Below are 12,207 nucleotides of genomic sequence, written 5' to 3'. Positions count from 1 at the left end.
CTGTCATAAGACATGGACACCAATCATATTGCATTGGGGACCCAGCTTCCTGCGCTATGGCCTCCCCTAACCTCATCTGCAACGACTCTGACCCAATTTCCAAATAAGGTCACATTCTGAGGTCCTGGGGGTCAGGGTTCTCATTTTATTTGGGCAGGGGGTAGACAGGAACCCATTCAGCCCATAGCAGCTGAAAAGCATGTTCACCGAGTATGTGTGGGGTGGCAGGAGACAGGCTGTGGGGCTAGAGGTGACCTCAGCTTCCTCCTGGTCTCCCAGCCCCCCCTTAGCACCCGCAGTTTATCCTCCCCCACCCTGGGAGCTGCAGGGATCCCCTCCTTTCCCTGCTCAGAACTCTCCCTTTGTCTTCATTGTCCTTTGGAGAAAATTCAAACAACTTGGAGACAATGGGAATGGTCTGGAATGGACTGATGATGGTCACACAACTCTGAATATGCTAAAAGCTATTGAATTGTACACTCTTGGTGGGTAAATATTGTGCTAATATTCTAATTATGTCTCAATAAAGCTGTTAAAGAAAAGGAAGGAAAAAGACAGGGAGGGAGGGAAGGAAGGAGAGAGGAAGAAAAGAATGAAAAACAAGTAAGGAAAGAAAACAAGTAAGAAAGAGACAAAAGAATGAAGAGGGAAGGGAGGGAAAGGAAAGGAAAAGAAAAAGAAAGAAAGGTGAGAAAAAACCCCAAACCCCTGTACAGGGTGGCCAGCCCCTCTGCTCTGCCTGGGGCAGTCCCTGTGGTAGCAGGGCCCTGTGCCCCAGAAACCTCTCAGTCCTGGGCAGGCCAGGCTGGGTCGTTCCTGCCTTGTCCCACAAAAGCCTGGTCTCTGCAGTTCCCCTGGGTCTCGCCTCCTGTCCAGTCTCCCTTCCCCCTACCCCCTGCTCTCCTCTGCCTGGATAACTGGCATGGCTGCTGCTTGGTGTCACTCACCGTTATGTCTGAGGGCCACCCCCTCAGAGAGGGGTACTACCCCCAATAAAGCACTCCCAGCATGGCACTTACTACCATATCACTATTTCATGTCGGACAGAAATGATTATTTTCTGTTCCCTTCCCTCCTAAACTCAACTGTAAGTCGCACATGGCAGAACTTCTGTTGCCTGTCCCATCTTGTCCCGTGTAAATGGCAAAGGTCCTGGTGTATGGTCAGCTCTTCACTAGTCACTAAATGAAAGAACCACTTCAGGACTCTGCCTTCACACTTCACACCCGAATCACACTTTGAATCTGAGACCTCATTCTCATGGGTGCTGCTGGACTGTGCCCTGTCTGAGACGGGGTGTCAGCCTTTTGCAGACACACGCGGGAGCAATCCCCAAGGTTTCGAGTGAAGTGTGAATTGAGGTGTGTGTGAGTGTCCCAGCGGTTGAGCATGCCATTCCATCTCCGTGTGTTCAGACTACAAATGTGACTGTCACATGTGCGTGTGTGCATGCCACCAGTGAGCACAAGGCCCTGAGGAGCATTTCTCCTGGGACAAACTCTTGATTCGAATCCGGTGAGCCTACTCACCAGGCAGCCTTGGACACAGGTCCAGTGAGCCAGGCGTCGCTGCTACACTGTGCTCCCTCTCAGGGTCTCTGGGAGGACGGAGTATACAGCAGGTGCTGGCTTCTCTCCACCTTCCCTCCAGGCCAACTCCTGAGTTTACCAAATGTTGCAAAACTTGCTGCTGCCGCCGCTGCTAAATTCTGGGGCGCAGAAGGTAAGTGGGTCGCGGGTTCGTAACCCCGCTGCCCCGTGTGGGCACACAGCACCCCTCCGCCGCGGAGAAGGTCGTGGACGTGCCCAGGGAAGACGAAGGGGTTATTACTGCCCCGCAGTTCCACTTTCTCGCTGCCCGCAAGCAGGGGACGCGCGTTTGAGCTCCCGTTTGTGTGTCGTCGAGGTGGGCCCCTCCGGAAACTCGGTGCCGGTCTGTTCGGGCAAATCCCCTCCTCCACTCTGCGAGGGCCCCCACGTCCGAGAACCTGGCGGCGCCAGGTGTGCAGGGGCGGGGCCAGGTGTGCAGGGGCGGGGCCAGGTCCTACGGGGCGGGGCCCACATGGGTGACGCTCGGGGCCACGCCCCCACCTTAGACAGACCCGGAAGCCGGGCTGCGCCGTTGGGGAAGATGGCGCCCTCGGGGCTGAAGGCGGTGGTGGGGGAAAGTGAGTGACGCCCGCGGCCGGGCCTCTTGCGTCCCCTGGGGGTCGGGGGGCAGGTCGCACGGAGTCTGGGACCCCGGCGGCGGGGAGTCGGGGCGGGGCTGGGCGTCTAGCACCCGACCATCGAGGGGGCGGGCAGGAAGTTGGTTCCAGCCTGCAGTCCCGGCTCTCCCCTGCCGGGGCCGAACGAAATTGGGAGGTTGGACTGCGGCAGCCCAAAGGGTGGCGTGGGCAGGTGTCGGGGCCCGGATTCCTGAGCCCCGCGAAGTCCGGGGGGCTGGATTCTTGGGGCCCAATGCTGCGGACTGGGGCTGGGCTGGGTGCTCTGATCGGTGCACCCCAGATGGTGTGAACGTTCAGGGGGTGTGTCCAGACCCCTGTTCAGGCCCAGGGTGGGGACGCCTCCCTTTTCGAAGCCCATGAAACGTGAGGACCCAGGCGTCCAGGCCGTGTGGGCCGGATTCTTGGGGGAGGGGTGGAGATCGCCTCCTCTCGAACCACCAGAGGTTCCGGCCTCAGCTGCTCCTTCCGCCCTGGCGGTCCAGATAACCACGATGACACTCTGGCAAGGCGGGGCCATCCCTTCCTTTCTGTCCCCTCAGCTAGGCAGGGCAGAGCGTGGCTTACACCCCCTGCACCTTAACGAGAAAAGGAGCCTATGACCGAGTGGTTAACCTGCAGTCGGGAAAGCCACTGATTCCATTTTACTGATGAGGAAACTGAGGCTGGAGGTTGGGTGGTAGAAAACAGCCTCAGCCAGGCACATTTCAAAGCTGGGGTCCAGGGGGTCCTGCACTGTAGCCCAGTGGAAACTGATGGAGGGGGAGTGGGGGCTCTGGCCAAAACCTCCACTCAAGGAGAACTCCAGGCGGTCCGTGGGGAAGCCAAGGGTCCAGCTCTGGAGGCAGGAAGACCTGACTTTCCAATTATTGTTTATTTAAAGTGTATCTATTTGAAGTGTATTTAGCATCTACTCATGTACCAGGCTTCAGGCCACTTGGGCCCTCAGGCTGCTCGGTCTAGTTACCTGCCCTCTTGGAACCTCAGTTTCCCTGTCTGTAGTTGGGGGAGACACCAATAGCTACGTCACAGAATGGGGAGCATGGTGGTGGTAAACAGTAGTTAAGATGGAAGTCCAGCCTGGGATTCAGAAGGTTTTGGGGTGTAGTGGGGCCAGAGAACCCAGCATCCTGAGCCCATCCTCCCCTGCAGAAATTCTGAGCGGAGTCATTCGAAGCGTCAAAAAGGATGGGGAGTGGAAGGTAGGAGTGAGGCAGAATGCTCTGTCCAGACCCAGGTGGGGGTCCCCGAATGTGGGACCACATCCCAAACTCCCTGAGGAAGCTGGGCAGGTCTGGGATGGGATGGGGTGGGGTCCTGGGTCCACCCATTCAGCCAACTCTTGAAGCTGACACTCCTGCCCAGCACTCCAGCCCCACCTCTGGTGGGGTTTCAGCCTCTCCTGCTTACTTTTCTGTCCGTTGGTCCATCTGTCCATCCATCTGGACAGGTGCTCATCATGGACCATCCAAGCATGCGCATTTTGTCATCCTGCTGCAAGATGTCAGACATCCTGGAAGAGGGCATCACCAGTGAGTGGACACCCCCACCCGGTGCTCCCCAGATGGGACCCGACTGTGGAAATGCAGGATGGGCAGAGCCCCCTCCCCCACAGGACTTGTGATTGCAGCCCCTGAGGGGTCAGTCTCCCCAGCTGTGCAACCCCTGTGTGTGGGACCCTGTGTAGAACTGAGGGCGAGCTCAGTGTGGGGTCCCCAGAATGCATAGCTTTCTGTGGGAGGCCCCTGGGGTGCAAATTGCAACCTCAGATGTGCAGAACACTGCTAACATCTGACGCTCACTCAGTGCCAGTCCCAGTGCACCAGTCCCAGTGCCTCCTTTATGTGTCCCTTCCTCTGTTCCTCCTAGTTGTTGAGGACATCAACAAGCGGCGAGAACCCATCCCCAGCCTGGAGGCCATTTATTTGTTGAGCCCCACGGAGAAGGTGCCTATGTGAGCGAGTGTGTGTGAGCATGCATGGGTGCATGCCTCTGCATGTCTGCACATGCATGGGCGCACTGGTGGCCGCTGGGGGCTGAGGCAGAGGGCAGATGGGTCAGGGGGTACAGGGCCAGGCCCAGAGTGTGATCTGCATTCTCCAGTCAGTGCAGGCCCTGATCGCAGACTTCCGTGGGACCCCGACCTTCACCTATAAAGCAGCACATGTCTTCTTCACAGACAGTAAGTGAGGGTAACCTGAGGAGAGCGTAGGGTTTGGGTCTGGGGGTATGGTGGTGGTTCTGGCCTAATGTCCCCTCTTGCCCATGCAGCCTGTCCTGAGCCTCTGTTTGGTGAGCTGGGCCGCTCCCGTCTGGCAAAGGTGGTGAAGACGCTGAAAGAAATCCACCTTGCCTTCCTCCCCTATGAGGCCCAGGTACAGCCCAGCCTCATCCTGGGCAGGGCTTGGGGTCAATGACCAGATGACTCAGCTTCCCTCAGAAACAGCCCCTGAGACAAGGAAAGGGGACAGCAAGTCAGAAAGGAAAGGAGCCAGCGTGGAACGAACGAGGTCACCATGGGACTCCTGGAGCTGGGTCTCACTGAGCAATGCAGGGGGCAGCCTAGAGCAGCCTCAGTCATCTTGCCCGAGGCAGAGGGGCTGCGGTGTTTCTCCGCCTACCCCCAGGCCCTGTGTCCTTGCAGGTGTTCTCCCTAGATGCCCCCCACAGCACCTACAACCTCTACTGCCCCTTCCGGGCCAGCGAACGGACGCGGCAGCTCGAGGCGCTGGCCCAGCAGATCGCCACGCTTTGTGCCACACTGCAGGAGTACCCGGCCATCCGCTACCACAAGTGGGGCCTTCCCCTGATGCCACCGCCCCACCTTGACCCCATCCTGCATCCCACCTTTTACCTCTTCTTTAATCCCGCCCCAGTCCTCACCCTGATACTTGACTCCTGTCCCTCACCCTATCCTTGACCCCAGTCTGTGGTTGGCCCTCCCCCACCCCATACCACAGGGCCCCACATGTGTCCATCCCACCCCCAGGGGCCCAGAGGACACAGCCCAGCTGGCTCATGCAGTCCTGGCCAAGCTGAATGCCTTCAAGGCAGACACTCCCAGTCTGGGCGAGGTGAGGGGGAATGCTGGGGAGGTGGGGGAGGTCCTGGCCAGGAGGATCTGGGTTAACACCCTAATCCCTGCCCACCCCCTGCCACCCCCAGGGCCCTGAGAAAACACGCTCACAGCTGCTGATCATGGACCGGGCGGCCGACCTCGTGTCCCCACTGCTGCATGAGCTCACATTCCAGGCTATGGCCTATGACCTGCTGGACATCGAGCAGGACACGTACAGGTAGGTGGACCTGGCAAGCCCTTCCCCTCACGGCCAACCTGGGCCCTGTCCTCAGGTAGCTCTCTGTGCCTCCCACCTGGCAGGTACGAGACAGCAGGGCTGAGCGAGGCCTGTGAGAAGGCCGTTCTGCTGGACGAGGACGACGATCTGTGGATGGAGCTGCGGCACATGCACATTGCGGACGTGTCCAAGTGCGTGCTCGGGACAGGGGGGTGCTGGGGTGTGGGCCTTCTGCAGGTGGTCTCTGGCTGGATTCTCCCCACCCACATCGCCACCCCTCCCTCGACAGGGGCCTGGTCAGGGCCTTCCACCTTCCGTGAGCGTGCTCTCTCCACGAGCCCCGCCCCTCAGCCAACTCCCCAGGGCATCCCCTGTGTGGGCTCGCACGTGCGTCCCGCAGGGACATGCGTCCCCTGGCTCCCGTGCCTCCTAGCCCCGTAACCCCCATGCCGCTCTCAAACTACCGTCTTGGTATCAGCCCCCAACCTCACCTGTGCCCACCCTCATGGCCAGGAAGGTCACAGAGCTTCTGAAGACATTCTGTGAGAGCAAGAGATTGACCACTGACAAGGTAGGGCCAGCCTGCATTGGGGTGGGCAGCCTGGGCGCCACCAGAGCAGGGGAGAGGCCTCAGTCTGGATCCCAACCCTGGTGTGGGAACCTCCCCTCTGCCCTGTTCCTAGGCCAACATCAAAGACCTGTCCCACATCCTGAAAAAGATGCCGCAATACCAGAAGGAGCTGAACAAGGTGAGCACGGGCCAGGACCCTGCCTCCCGCGGCCCTGCCTCCCCAGACTCAGTCTCGGCCCTTCCTGACCACCACCCACCCACCCTACAGTACTCCACACACCTGCACTTGGCCGATGACTGCATGAAGCGCTTCAAGGGCTCCGTGGAGAAGCTGTGTGGTGTGGAGCAGGTACGCCTCTGGGCAGGCACCACGGGGTGTGGCCGAGTGAGGGGCGGGGCTTGTGGGGGGCAGGGCGGAATCTGCAGAGACCAGGTACCAGGATGAAGGGAGCCCCAGAGGCCTTAGCGAGGACCCCGGGGGTGCTCCTGCCATATCCATCCCCACCAGTGGCTGCCAGGACAGCTGCCCTCCAACCCCGTAGGACTTGGCCATGGGCACCGACGCGGAGGGCGAGAAGATAAAGGATGCCATGAAGCTGATCGTGCCAGTGCTGCTGGACGCTGCGGTGCCCGCCTACGACAAGATCCGCGTCTTGTTGCTCTACATTCTTCTTCGGAACGGTGTGGGGGGCGGGGGAGGGGCGGCCTTGGGAAACCCTGACTCACCTGGGCCTCTAGGGGGCCTAGGCTTCCCTCAACCCCATGGTTCCCCTGTTATTGAGATTCCTGCATTGGCCAGGCATGCCAGACTCACAGATTCCCCTTCGGATCCTGGATGCCCCCTCCATTGACCTGGGGAACCTCTCGTTGATGTGAAAGCTCCGTTAACAGGGAGAGCTCCCCAAGTCTATGACTTCTTGAAACTTGGCCCCCCACCTGATTCCACAGGAATCCAGTCTGTCCCCTCTGGACTTCATGCACACCCAGGGCTCTGACATCAGGACTCCCCTTCACACTACCCCGTAGAGGTCTCCTGTCCCCCTCTTGTGCCCCTGCCCTCCCAGAGCCCACTCCCCAGGAGAATCCCACCCATGTGAGCACCCCCCCACCAGGTGTGAGTGAGGAGAACCTGGCCAAGCTGATCCAGCATGCCAACGTGCAGGCCCACAGCAGCCTGATCCGGAATCTGGAGCAGCTGGGGGCCACTGTCATCAGCCCTGGGGTATGCTGGGGCCAGAGCCTGAGAGCGGGGCATCGCGTCAGGGCCTGGGCCCTGGGGTGGAGGGCACATCACAGAGTTGGGGTCCACAGGGCATGGTGTGTTTTGGGGGGACAGAGTGCTGTGCAGTGATTGGCCTGGGGACCAGGGCGCACCAGGGCTATCCCCAACTTTGGGCCACATGGTAAGCAGGGGCTGAGGTGGAGTCAGAGCCTGGTGGTGGTGCAGCGTGGGTCTGCAGTCTGAGTCCCGGGGGGGGTGGGCAGCAGGGGGGACGGGACAGCAGCGTTGCCAATGTTGGGCAACAACACAGGAGACCCTGGGCTCCTGGGCGTCTCAGAGGGCTGCTGTGCCCCCAGCACACGCACCACGGTGTCCTCTGCCAGCCTTCCCTCCCTGCCCCACAGCTCTGGCCCTGCCCACCCCACCTCCCTGTGGGGTCTCCTCTGCTGTGCTCCGCCCCTGGGTGAAGCCTGTCATGCCTCCCATCTCTCCCCTCCGCCCCCTTCTCTCTGTCCCCATTTTTCTCTTTTTGTCTCTCTCTTTCTCTGCCCTCTCTGTCTCACTGCCTGTTTCTCCCTCCCTCTCTCCATCTTTCATTCTCTCTTCTCTCTCTCTCTCTCTGTAGTTCTCTGCCCCATTTCCTCCCAAACAATAGGAGCCCCTAGCCCTGCGTATGACCTGCCTCCTTCTCTTCAATACCCCCACTGGCCTGCTGCATTCCGCCTGTAGGGCCCTGGGACCTCCAGCCGGCTGGAGCGGAGAGAGCGCTTGGAGCCCACCTATCAGCTGTCCCGCTGGACCCCAGTCATCAAGGATGTGATGGAGGTACCATGGGCAGGAGTGGGCCCCGGGAAGTTAGGCCTGGGGACCGACCTCTCATGCTCCACCAAGTCCTGCCCTGATCTGGGCATCAGCCCAGCTCCCTCCATACTCACAGTGCTTCAGGGCTTAATGGGAAATCCCTCATTACAGGCGTTCCCCAGCACCCAGTCTGTTCTGCTGGGGGTGCCCTAAACCCATACCCAAGAAATTGGGGCAGCAGCAGGGCCCCTCATGGGTGTCTCATTTTTTTCTCCATCCACCTGTCTCCTCCTCTGTCCCTCTCCATGTTTTGGGTCTCTTCCCCTGCCCCTGGGAAAGCCCTCTTTTCCCCCCTTTGCCTTACCAACACCAGCCCCTGCCCATCCCAGGCACCAAAAGCAGCAGAAGCAAAGAGGACTGGGTGGGGGGTTGCCCAGCTGCCTGGCCGCCTGCCTGCCAGCCACCCTGTGGAGTTCTAGTACATCCACACACTGGCGGGCCCAGTGACTGCGGCTCCTCCATCCCACGGACGGTGGATGTCTGGATTCCTGGGTGCCTGAGTGGCTGGGGTCCTGGACTGTTGGGTCCCAGGAGGCTGAGAGCCCACCCTGCCAAGTCCTCAGTTGGCTGAGGGTCCCAACTCATGAGTCTTCCAGGGGATGCAGGTGCAGATGGTGGCTCCTGTCTGCTCGGATCTTGGCTCCTGAGACTCCCAGTGAAGGGGTTCCAGAGCCTGGGCCCTGCTGCCTGGAGCTTCCCTCCCAAGCCTCCCTGTCTGGCCCCCAGGATGCTGTGGAGGACCGGCTGGACCGCAAGCTGTGGCCCTTTGTGTCTGACCCTGCCCCCATGCAGAGCTCCCAGGCTGCAGTCAGGTGAAGGCCCAGGCACGCCCCCTACTGGTTCCCAGAGCTGTTAGGTGGTGAGGGGTGTGGGGGGTCTCCTGTCCAGACTGACCTCTGTCCCCCACCCCCCGCTTCCACCTGCACAGTGCCCGCTTCGGCCACTGGCACAAGAACAAGGCTGGGGTGGAGGCGCGGGCAGGGCCGCGGCTCATTGTCTACGTCGTGGGTGGCGTGGCCATGTCCGAGATGAGGGCTGCCTACGAGGTGACCAGAGCCACGGACGGCAAGTGGGAGGTGCTCATTGGTGAGTAGTCAGGACTGGGGTCTCTGGGCAGGGGCGGGCCCCTCGGGCTGGGGCTGGACTCCTAGGCACTTTCGAAGGGTGAGCCCAACAGCCTGGTGACCTCTCAGGGCTGGCATCTGGGATGAGGGGGGTGGCTGGATACCTGGGTTTCCTGGGGAAGGGGGCCTGGGTCCCGTGTTTCTGCGGAGTGTTTGCAGTCAAGGCCTGGCTTCCCAGGACTCTGGCTAGGGGGTGTTGGAGGCTGAGCTGTGACCCACCATCCTACCCCTCCCCTCTTGCCCAGGCTCCTCACATATCCTCACTCCAACCCGTTTCCTCGACGACCTCAAGACACTGGATCAGAAATTAGAGGACATTTCTTTGCCTTGACCCTCTGCACCTACTCTGACCTGCTCCCCTCTCTTTCCAGAAAAATAAACGCCTCTTTCCAGTCTAGAGCCAGGGCCCACCTTGATTCTTTCCCAGCAGCTCTCCCGGGCAGCCTCTCACAGTCCCATCCCCTGACCTGGGCTCCGGGCCTGTCTCACCGTGATGTCCTGCTTGAGGACATCTGAAGCCCACGTGGAGATTAAGGACTTGGGCTCTGGTGTGAATGTTGGCTCCTAGGCTGACTAGCCGTTAGTTAGGTCTCGGCCAGCTTGCTGGGTCCCCTCCCAAAAACGGGCCCAGAAGGGCCGCTGCTTCGTGGAGGAAATGAGACAATGGCCGTAAGCCAATGGTGACAGCTGCTGTCCTGTACTGTCACCAGAGTTACCTTGGTGGCTCCAATGGGATTGTTAGTAGCATCATTGACAAATGGAATGGACCCTTTGTGCTCCCTCCCTGTGGCCACACAGGCGGGGGGGGGGGGGGGCGTCTCCAATTCCTGGGGTCAGAGCCTCTGCCTGCGTGAGGACCAGCACGTAGCAAGTCACACGGGATTCCTACCCCGGCAGGTCAGAGCTCCCCCTGCTCGCCCTCCTCCTCATCCCCGGGCTGTTCTGGGGACTCTGCTGTAGGACTTCTCAGAGCCTGTGCCAGGGGCATTAGTTTTCCAGGGCCACCATTACAAAGTGCCGCATTCCAGCCGATGGAAGGCTGGAAGTCCAATACCAAGTGGCTGGTAGACTGCTGTCTCCTCCCTGTGTGCTCACTGGACTCCCTTCTGTGCAAGTCTGCGTCTTAATCACCTCTTAAAAGGACACCAGCCACGTTGGATTAGGGCCCACCCTAGTGGCCTCATGTTAATTTAAGTGTCTTTTCGAAGGCCCTTTCTTTCAACACAGTCACATTCTGAGGTACTGGAGGTTAGGGCTTTAATGTGTAAAATTGGGGGGAGACAAAGCAGCTCATTCGCCTAAGATGACCCATGAACCCAATGGCACTGAGACCAACGTGGTGGTCTCTGGGGCACAGACGCACAGCCAGGCAGACCATCGCAGCAGTGGGGTCTGGGGGAGGCCAGAGGACACCCTAGTCAGCCTAGTCTGGGGGCAGTCAGGAAGCCTTCCTGGAGGAGGTGAAGTTGGAGCTGAGAATGAAGAGGAGTTGGAGAAGAGGAGAGGGCACATGCAGGAGGCCCTCCCCTGGGAGGCCAGAGGAGGCAAACGCAGGAGAGTGGAATGAAGCCGGAGGGAAGGTATTAAGGGAAGACAAGATCTGAGCCATTCAGGGGCCTGGCAGGCGGCGGGGAGAATGCCAGTGCTTGGGCCAGTGTCCTCGGTGCATGGGCGGGAGGGTTGGGTAGGATAGCGCCCCCTCCCCCGTGGAGTGCTGCTGATTGTCATTCCACTCCATCACCTCTGGGAATGTACTCCATACAAGGCTGGGACCAGGAGCGCATGGGCCGAGACAGGCAGACAGGCCAGCCCCGCCTACCCCGCCCACTGAGGACTTGGCCCTGATTTTCAGGTCAACTATTTTGAGAATTCAGGGAACTCTAAGGACACCCTTCCTAGAAGAACTGCACACACACTGTGCGTGGGGGGCCTCAGAGAGACACAAAACTGATGCAGCAACTCTAGGATTTACCTGAGACTCCCACCAGGGCAGAAAGATGGGTGTAAGAAGTTGTTACCTGGTGGGTCAGTGCAGAGCCTCGAAACTGCTCGCCCTGTGTAGTTGTGTCAGGGAAGCAATTTAACGAGAGATTGTGGGGCAGATGGTTTTACTTTTTAAAGATTTTATGTATTTATTTTTCAAGAGGGGAAAGGAAGGGGAAAAGGGGGGGGTGGGAATCAACGTGTGGTTACCTCTTCCACACCCCACCCCGTAGTGAGGCCCTGGCCTGCAACCCAAGCACGTACCCTGCTTCGGAATTGGACTGGTAGCCTTTTGGTTCTCAGGCCAGCTTTCAGTCCATTGAGCTCTCAACCCATTGAGCCATAGCAGCTAGGGCCATGGGGGAGAGGTTGTGAAAATTAAACCTGTAAACTCCCCTTCTGGGGAGGGGCTGTTTTCCTCTAGGACCTGCCTGTGTAGGTAGGTGCTGAGAGCACCAGAGGGCCCTGTGGCTCAATTTCCTGGTTTCTTTGTCCTTTTGCATTTGTAGCTGGAGCTCTGGGGACTGCAAATTAGAAAGGACAGGTAAGAAGGTCAGGGGGCCCTGGCTGGGTATCTCCTCTGGATAGGGCGTCCTCTTGTAAACCAAGATTGGGGGTCCCATCTCTTAGGGTACACAATAAGTGGATGTTTCTTCCTTCCTCTCTAAAGTCAATTAAAAAAAAAAAAGTTAGCTCTTAACCCTGGCTGGTGTGGCTCAGTGGATTGAGAGCTGGCCTGTGAACCAAAGAGTTGCCGGATGGATTCTCGGTCAGAGTACATGCCTCAGGTTCAGGCCATGTCCCCAGTAGGGGTTATGCGATAAGCAACCACACAGTGATGTTTCTCTCCTCTTTCTCCCTCCCTTCCCCTCTCTTTAAAAATAAAGAAATATTTTTTAAAAAAAGGTCAGGTCTTACCAAAGATA

At 59.0% G+C, this 12,207-nt stretch overlaps 1 protein-coding gene across 2 annotated transcripts; it reads left to right on the top strand.

The window, feature by feature from the left end:
- The first annotated feature begins 2,096 nt into the window (after positions 1-2,096).
- Positions 2,097-9,697, top strand: STXBP2 (syntaxin binding protein 2). Of its 2 annotated transcripts, XM_037139971.2 has the most exons (19): positions 2,097-2,167; positions 3,377-3,426; positions 3,675-3,756; positions 4,094-4,170; positions 4,328-4,406; positions 4,496-4,599; positions 4,869-5,017; positions 5,214-5,298; positions 5,390-5,520; positions 5,604-5,711; positions 6,034-6,091; positions 6,204-6,269; positions 6,360-6,440; positions 6,634-6,772; positions 7,204-7,313; positions 8,043-8,138; positions 8,901-8,986; positions 9,103-9,260; positions 9,544-9,697. In XM_037139971.2, exons 1-19 carry the CDS (start codon positions 2,131-2,133, stop codon positions 9,627-9,629), a joined length of 1,782 nt encoding a protein of 593 aa, XP_036995866.2. In that variant the 5' UTR covers positions 2,097-2,130; the 3' UTR covers positions 9,630-9,697. The 2 variants fall into 2 exon arrangements, with proteins under 2 accessions (XP_036995866.2, XP_036995867.2); XM_037139972.2 differs by lacking the exon at positions 3,377-3,426 and having other exon boundaries at positions 2,104-2,167.
- The last annotated feature ends 2,510 nt before the right edge of the window (positions 9,698-12,207 follow it).

This window comes from Artibeus jamaicensis, unplaced genomic scaffold (assembly GCF_021234435.1).
Source record: "Artibeus jamaicensis isolate MK-2021 breed Jamaican fruit bat unplaced genomic scaffold, CSHL_Jam_final scaffold_286, whole genome shotgun sequence".
NCBI lineage: Eukaryota > Metazoa > Chordata > Mammalia > Chiroptera > Phyllostomidae > Artibeus > Artibeus jamaicensis.
The sequence above is the reverse complement of the archived record's forward strand: the minus strand, read 5'-3'. Positions and strand labels throughout refer to the sequence as shown.